The sequence below is a fragment of the Octodon degus genome, unplaced genomic scaffold (genome assembly GCF_000260255.1).
Source record: "Octodon degus isolate 3935 unplaced genomic scaffold, OctDeg1.0 scaffold00185, whole genome shotgun sequence".
Lineage (NCBI taxonomy): Eukaryota > Metazoa > Chordata > Mammalia > Rodentia > Octodontidae > Octodon > Octodon degus.
In genome coordinates, this window is record NW_004524761.1 from 4,063,495 (window position 1) to 4,072,385 (window position 8,891).

General features: G+C 46.5%; 1 protein-coding gene across 14 annotated transcripts in view; it reads right to left on the reverse strand.

Moving 5' to 3' along the window:
• Positions 1–8,891, reverse strand: part of LOC101583855 (protocadherin gamma-C4) — a 155,941-nt gene that overhangs the window by 5,281 nt on the left and 141,769 nt on the right. For all 14 annotated transcript variants that reach the window (XM_023704021.1, XM_023704026.1, XM_023704020.1 and 11 more), the window contains one exon: positions 2,064–2,152. In XM_023704021.1, coding sequence (XP_023559789.1) covers positions 2,064–2,152 — 89 coding nt within the window. The remainder of the gene's footprint in view (positions 1–2,063; positions 2,153–8,891) is intronic.

An 8,891-nucleotide genomic window follows, 5' to 3' on the forward strand; every position in this document is an offset into this window, starting at 1 on the left:
GTCAGCTGCAAGCCACAGCCTCTTGGAGAGCACACCTCCAAGTGTTTATTTAAAAAGCTGTCCAAGGGCCCCTCTTAGCTGCCCTTGGCAGCCCCTTAGGCCTGGCTGGGCTGAACGCCAGGAAGCTCTCTGGTTCTGGTGCTAGGAAGTGAGTGTGCAAGTGAGAGGAGGGCCTGACCCTACCACCTCCATCCCAGAGTCCACTCCCTGGGGCGCAAGGGCAGCTGGGGGTCAGGCCCAGTGTGGGCTGGAAGGGTGGCTGGAGGGCAAGGTGGAGCCCCAACAGAGGAGTTTTAGCCTTGGCCCTGATCCAGGGAGACTTTCAGGGAGGATTTTAGGCCATAAATACTGCTTCCATGCCCATTTCTAACATCTGGATTTAGGCTAAAAGGCCTTTTTCTGGCCTTAGGGTTTAAGGCCACAACGCTAAATAGAGCTGTTTACTTCCCTCAAGGGCTGGCTTTGGCCTCTCCCCTGGCCCAGCTGCCTGCCTCTTTCATATTCAGTATGTGGCCTTTCTAGGACTACAGCTGCTTCAAACCTGGGACAGCTCTGCCCCAGGAGGCTGGCAGTACCGCCTTCTGCCATCAGCCACAGCCTGACCCCACAAAACCTCACAGACAGGTCCAGTAGGGTTGCCAGAGGACAGCAAATAAAAATGCAAGGTATCCAGTTATAGGTGAATTTTAAGTAAACAATAAATTTTTAATGTAATCGATCTTGTGCAACATTTGAAATTTACTTAGGCTATAATAATACTTGTTCATCTGAAATTCAAATTTAACAGGGCAGCCTGCATTTTATTTGGCAACTTAAATCTGAAAGAATTAGAACCACGAGGAGTTCAGCTTCTAGCTCTAATAACCTAGGAAAAGAGGCTGGATCTAAATGCAGACACAGTCACCTATAGTAGAAAGAGCATGGACTTGGGAACAGAGGTGGGTTACAATCAGAACTCAAAACTGGGGCTCTGACATCTCACAAAGTGAGTCTAGCTTGTGTCCTGGCATAGTGGCAGTGTCACTATGACTTCTGGTTCTCGACTACCAGTCCTCCGGCTGTGCTTGGTGGTGGGGCTCAGCTCACTGTCAAAGGCGGGGGCCTTACCCCTCTGCCAGCCTCCCTAGGAGCCCACTGTTTATTGCTGTGGAAGCTGATGCTTATTAATAGGCATCCCTCTAATTCTGCTTTTTGTCCCTACTGGTCAATAAATATAACATTCAGTCAATTATGTGCTCTACTGTCTGCCAATCCTGAGCAGAGGCCTTACATTTGGTCAGCACGTCATACAATGAAGTCTACTAATGTGTCCTTTTCCTAAGTGAAGCTGAGGCCCAGGGGCTTAATGACAGCCAAGTGGTGGCAGTAGGATTCAAATCCAGACTGACCTGCCTCCAAAGCACTAAAGTTATTATTCTGCTTCCCCTGTTCAGGACCAATGTGACTTTTCAGGGAAAATACCATTGACTGAATCCCTGTCACATGTGAAGCTCTTTGCTAGCCTTGTGAAAAACCCAAAACCCTGGCCTAGAGGTGAATGCAGAAAATAAGTAAATAAGTAAATAAATAAATAAAATCTCTCTTGGGACCATCTGTACCTACATTCACTGACTGAATACTTGCATGTGCCAGGTCTGGGACTCTATGCTTTATGGTAGCCTCTCCTTCAATCTTCACAAGAACTCTTTGGGTTTCTGTCCCCCACTTCCTTGACTGAGGAAACTGAGGTTTAGAAAAACTGAGCCAATTGATGAATGTCACAAGGCAGATAAGTGGCAGAGCTAAGACCTGACCATGCTGTCCCCTCCAGAGCTACATTTGTACCCACCACCCCCGCACCTCAATAGATTGTTACTTGTTCACTTCTTCTCTGGGCATGCATGGGAGGACCTGCAATTCCTCTGCTGTTCTTTAACCTTGTTCTATGTCCTGGAGTCACGGGTCCTCACTCAGCAGGTACAAGATCCAGAGAGACTATGCCCTTTGATACCCAGTCTCCAGGCGGTTGAGGGAGGCATCTGAGCTGCACCCCTCAATCCCACAACACAAAGAGGGCCACTTACCACTGGCAGAGGCTAAGATCATGGCCTGCAGCATTTCTGTGTCGAACTGGTTGTTGGGCCAGGTGCCGGTTTCATCACCATTTTGGGAGCTGGGAAGACAGTGGGATGGTGAGCGGGGTGCCAGCCCAGCCCAGCTTGTACCCACCTCCACCCTGCTTCTTGCCTGGGTTCCCAAGGCTAGTGGTTCATGTGACTTCATACTGGAAATCTGCCCTCTGAGTAGAGTCAGGGTGGGAGGCTTGCACAGCCTTCCATCCCCAAAGGCAGCTCTCTGCTGTCTGAGGTGCAAGTGATGAACGCATGCCCGGCCTCTCATGAGAGGACATGATTTGCTGCCACAGAAAGGGACATTAAACTCTCTGGAGCCAGTGGAAAGCCTAGAGTATGTCTCAGACAGAAAGGGATGGGGACCAGAGAATTTAAGGGAAGATACAGGAGGCCCCAGTCAACACTGCAGCAAGGAGAAAGAAACAGTAACTCGAATCTACTGTACAAATCTGTTTCTTCTAACTCATGAGCTCCATGAGTTAGAAGAACTCATGAGTCCTTCCCTGGCCCTTTCTTGTTTTTTGGTGGAACTGGAGATTGAACTCAGGCCCTTGCGCTTGCCAGGCAAGCACTTACTCTACTGAGCTATCTCTCTGACCCCTTATTCTTTTATTTTCTTTTCCTTTCTCTTTCTCTCTCTCTTTCTTTCTTTCTTTCCTTTCTTTCCTTTAAGAATAGAAATTTCCTTTCTTTCCTTTAAGAATAGAAATTTCCTTTTCCTATTAAGAATAGAAATCCTGGGCAGCTGCTGATCCCTACAACATCAGCCCCAAGACCTTGGCCTTGGTGGTGCAAAATTTATCCAAGGGAATCTGTAAACTGAGTTGGGCAGTACCATAGTCACCCCGTGACTGCACTGTCTGCACCTCCGCCTCAGCGACCTCTGTGAGGCAGGACAGCTGTGCCCGTTGCCTGCTGAGGCATCTGATGTAAGAGCTGGCACCTGGACCGAATTAGGATTCAGAAGCTCTGTGCATTGAAAATGCACGAAGTAATCCATTATTTTTAACAGTATTAAACTAGAAAAGAACCCTAAGGAATTCCAAGTAAATTTAGATTTTTTTCCCCCACCATGACAATTTCTGGGACTTTTAAAAAAATTATCATCTTCAGTGATAAAATTGTTCCACTTTGCAGGAGGGAAGCAGCCTGGCGCACATATGCAGGCTTCCTGTTGGGGACCCGCTGGCACCATCTGGCTCAGAGAAGTTCCTCAAGCAACAGTTGTCTAAGTGGATGCGGAGAGGCCAGGGAAGGGTTGAGTCCCTGTGATGGAAAGGCTGCAGGACAGGCAGGAAGGCAAGAACGTCTGTGGGGTGTGTGTGCACATGTGTGTGTGTGTGTGTGTGTGCATACACGCATGTGCATGTGGTATGTGTGTGCATGAGTGTGGGGGTGTATGCACACATGTGCATGTGGTGTGTGTGCGTGTGTGTGTGTGTATGTGTGTGTGTGATCACGGTAGGCAAGCAGGGCCAAGAGCTTCTTAACATTGTGCACCGTCTGTCTCTGCCTATGGTTTCTCCATTCCCAAGTGGCTGGACCTAGTCTAAAGCTCAGAACAAAGCACACAGCTGTGCCGAGTCACCTCCACACGGTCACAGCAAACAAAACATGAAGTTTGGAGGGGAAAGCAAGAATGCCATTCCTCCCTCCCAAGAGTGAGAAGAATTGGAATTCTGCGCCTACTTATTCAACAACAATTTACTGTGCAGTTACTATGTACCGACAGTGCCCTAACGGCAAGGTTGTAGATGTGTATGGGGTGGAAACAGTCCATCTTGAAGATGCACATCAAGGCTGAAAGACTGCACAATGACAGCTGAAAAGGAGACCAAGGGCAGGGCACTACGAGACATATAAGGAAAATCCCGACCTAATTGGGCTGAAGGAGCTCAGCTGGTCTAGGATCCAACACAGCAAAGGGAGCAAATTTAATATTTATTTATTTATTTATTTATTTATTTATTTATTTATTTGTTACAGGGTCTCATTAGGCAGCTCAGACTTGTAGTGATCCGCCTGCCTCAGCATCTCCAGCGCTGGGATTACAGGCATGCACCACCACACCCGATTTCAGGGCTGGCATGGGTGTTGGGAATCAAACCTGGGTCCTTGCGCTTGCCAGGCAGGTGCTTAGACCACCAAGCTATATCCCTAGGCAAGCAGAGCAAATTTAAACCTGAGCAAATTATCCAGGTGACTTGCAAGAAAATAGTATCTGGGGCTGGGGAGATGGCTCAGTAAAATAAGCACTTACCTGGCAAGCACAAGGGCCTATATTCAATCCCCGGTTACACACACACACACACACACACACACACACACACACGGAAAGAAAAAGAAAAAAGGAAAAAAAAAAAAAGAAAATGGGATCTAAGGGCCGGCCAAATAGCTCTGCAGATTAAAGCATCTGCAAGCAGGCACCAGGGCTGATATTTTGATCCTTGGGCCTGCTGTGATGGCCCCGCTCCCGGGGCGCACTGACACAGTAGTTGAGACTGGGTGTGGTGGTACACGTCTGTAATCCCAGCTCTTGGGAGGCTGTAAACAGGAGAATCATTATGAGTCTGATCTAGTAGTGAGACGCCGAACACCTTGTAGACCCTTCCCCCCTAAAAAAAAAAAAAAAAAAAAAAAAGAAAATGGCATCTAAACAAAATGTGGTGGGCTGGTGAGATGGTTCAGTGGTCTAAAGCACCTACTTAGAACAAGCTTGGCAGAGCACAGGGACCGCGGTTCAATCCCCAGCACCACATGCCAGCCAGCCCCGCCCCCTGGTGGGCTGAGCTGGCCACACACACACACACACACACACACACACAAATGAATAAAATTAAAAAAAAAAAACTAAAAAAAAAAAATAATAAAAAAAATAAACAAAATGTGGAAAAATGACTAAAAATCACCAGTTGGTAAGCACTAATGTGAAAACGGGTTCAAGCAAGGGTCATCAATGAATATTAAAAAAAAATTAAATTACTAAAGTTGGATGTGTTGCTCCACATTGCAAAGTACGACCACAGATTACTCATCAATTATAAATACTTTAAAATATCTTTATAAAGCTGGCCACAGTGGTCTGCACCTGTAGTCCCAGCTATTTGGAAGACTGAGGTAGGAAGATCTCTTGAGCCTGGAATTTAAGACCAGCCTGAGCAAAATGGTGAGACTTACTCTCAAAACAAATAAACAAATAGAAAATGCTGGGCTGGAGTTGTGGCTTTGTGGCAGAGCACACACCTAGCACACCTGAGGTCCTGGGTTCAATTCCCCAACAAAAATAAACAACAACAGGGCTGGCCAAATAGATCAGTGAATGAAAGCACCTGCTGTGCAGGGGCCACCCCGGGTCTGCAATGCTGCCCACCATGCCAGCCCTGCCCCCTCCCCTCCCTGGGGTGCTGAGATGGCAACTGAGACTGGGCATGGTGGTGCCTGTAATCCCAGCTCTTGGGAGGCTGTAAATAGGCGGATCAGTACGAGTCCAATCTAGTAGTGAAAACCTGAGCACCCTGTAGACCCTTCCCTTAAAAAATAAATAAATAAATAAATAAATAAATAAGCCAGGGAGATGGCTCAGTGGAATAAGCGCTTCCCTGGCAAGCGCAAGGGCCTGAGTTCAATCCCCGGTTCTGCAAAAAAAAAAATAATAATAATAAATAAATAAATAAATAAAAATAAAAAAAACCTTTATAATGGAGAGAGCTGGGGACACTGCTTTCACCAAGTGAACAAGCTGAACATCACTCATGTGGCAAACTGATGTAGGAAATATGTAACATCATTCATGGATTATTCCAACCAAGACTGTTCAACCAAAATCTAACCATAAGAGAAAGAATCTCCAAATCCATTTTAAAAGACAACTGATCAGAACTATGTAGAAATATCTATATCATTAAAAAAAGAAAAAGCAGAGAGGGTGTTCTAGATTAAAGGAGAAGAAGCCAGGTATAGTGGTGCACGCCCAGCACACAGGAGGCTGAGACAGAAGGATCACTATGAATTTGAGGCCAGTGCAGGCCACATAATGAGTTCAAGGCCATCCTGAGCTATATAGAAAACCTATTTCAAAAAACCAAATAATAGGGTCAGGGAGACAGTTCAGCAGTCTACGTGCCTGCCTGGCAAGTGCAAGGAGCTGGGTTCAATCACTGGTACCACATGCTGAGTCTGAGCTGCATAGTGAGACCCTGTACCAAATAAATAAATAAATAAATAAATAAATAAATAAATAAATAAATAAATCTTTAAGAAAAACAAACAAATAATAACAAGATAATAATGAAGAGGTAAGGCAACAAAATGCAATTCATGCTTGCCAATTGGATCATGGATTTCAAATGAAAAAATAGGTTAAAAAAATATATTGGCTTATTTTTTTGTTTTTGGTGCTGAGGACTATGCTATGCACGTGCTATGCAAGTGTTCTACCACCGAGCCAAATCTCCAGCCCCTAAAAGGATATATTGGGAACATTTATGTAAATCTGCTAATGGACTATGAATTATTGTATTAATGTTAAAATTCCTCAAGTGTGATCATTCTTTTGTGGTTACACAAGTGTCACAGGGGATTTATACTGAAGCATCAAATGCTATGATATCTGCAATTCATGTTCAAATGGGCCAGAAAAAAGAGTGTACGTGTGTGTGTGCACGTGCGTGTGCAAGCATAAAGCTAAAGGTGCGAACTGTTAATAGTTGATGACTCTAGGTGAGTAGAGCTGTCTGATGTCCATTCAGATGCTCATCAAACTCTTTCAGCTTTTCCATAAGTGAGAAGAGGCAAGTGTTGTGGGAAACCTGTCCAGGCAGGGGGAGGAGCCAAGCTGCCCCAAATCTCTTGGTGGGGAGCTTGTGGAGAGCACAGAGGACTTTGAGAGTAAGTGGCTGCCACAGGGCAGGGGGTCTGGCTGTGGTGGCAGAGTGGACATTTGTCCCCAGGGCTCTGGGAAGCTACTGAGGTGTTGCAAAGTGGTTTGCCAGGATGGGATTTACGTAAACATCACTCTTGCTCCTGTGAAAGGACCTAAGGTGGGGGGTTCTCCCTGGGAGGGCAGGAGCCAAGAGCTACCTCTGTCTCCATGAAGATCTGAGAGTCCTCACTTGTATCCTGACAGAGCTCTCAGGCAGGTGGGCTGAGGCCCAGGACTCTACTAGAATAATGGAGAGAGTGGCAGGCAGCAACAGCAGTGGGGAGAGCTTTGGGCTGTTTGGGGGAGGCCCCAGGGAGCAGCAGCAAGGTTAGGAAGACACAGCTGGGTGATAAGCAGTGGCACTAAGGGGTAAGGCGACTGGAAGGGTGGCCTGGAAATCTGATGGGCCAGACCGAAAAGAGAAGTTTGGGGCAGGATGGGCAGGCTGCCAGCCCTCTGAAGCTGAGCAAGAGATGAGGAGAGACTTCTTTTTTAGCCTTTTACTGAGAGCTCCCTGTTCTCTGAGTACTGGGTCAACTGGATTATATATTTATCTCCTATTTCATCCTCAGGACTCCCCTGCAGATAAGGGTTATGTTCATCCTTGTTTCCCTGTGGATGAAATCAAGGCTCAGAGACCCCAAAGTCACACAGCTTGCCAGTGGCTGAGCTATAGCCTTAAAGTAGGCCTCCTCTGGCTCCGAAGCCTGTGAGCTTGCATCCAACAGCATGCTGGGCCGAAACAAGGAAGCCCAGAGCCCCAGCAGCAGATGCAGGGCCTCTTCCAGGCTCTGGGGAAGAGTGCAAAGCAGAGGTGCCGTTCGCTATTTTCCAAGCACCTACTGTGTGCCAACGCCTCCTGCAGCCTTAAGGGATGATAGATACACTTCTCAGAGTAAGAAGTGTATATTCTGGTGGATGCTCTGTGTGTGTGTGTGTGTGTGTGTGTGAGAGAGAGAGAGAGAGAGAGAGAGAGAGAGAGAGAGAGAGAGAGAGAGAGAGGTCTTATGTACTGAGCTATAGTAAAATATTCTCTCTGCATCATGCTCAAAAAAAGTGAGAAATCTGGGAAACTTACCCTGACAACAGTCTGGGTGTAACTGTGTTAAATATAAATAAATATGTATCTTTTTAAAAAGTGTATTTTTTTAAAGATTTTTTTAAATGTGTGTGTGTGTGTGTGTGTTTGGCCAGCTCAGCCCACCAGGGGGTGGGGCTGGCTAGCATGTGGTGCTGGGGGATTGAACCGTGGTCCCTATGCTTTGCTAAGCTTGTTCTAAGTAGGTGCTTTAGACCACTGAGCCATCTCACCAGCCCTAAAAAGTGTATTTGGTACAGGATCTCACTATGCAGCTCTGTCTCATGGTGATCCTCTTATTTTCAGCCTTCCCAGCACTGGGATTATAGGCATGCGCCACCATGCCTGGACTCGGTCGCTGGCTCGGCACACCCAGGGGCAGGGCCAGAACAGCATGTGGTGCGGGGGATTGAACTCCAGTCCCCATGCTTGCCTAGGCAGCTTAGTCCATAGAGCCATCTCACCAGCCCTATCTTTGGTTTTTTGAAACAGGTTATCACTATGTAGTTCAGGCTGGCCATGAACTCACTATGTAGCTCAGGCTGGCTGTGAACTCACTGTGTAGTCCAGGCTGGCCTTGAATTTGTGGCAATCCTCCTGCCTCATCCTCCCAAGTAATCCTGAGATTATAGGTGTGTGCCACCACACCAGGTTGACATATGTATCTTTTAAACAGAGCAAGAGCTTATTGGCATCTAAAATATGTATATATGTCTACATGAGAGGCTATGATATAATAATTAAATCATTTTTGAATAATTTTTATTGACATGGGAAGATT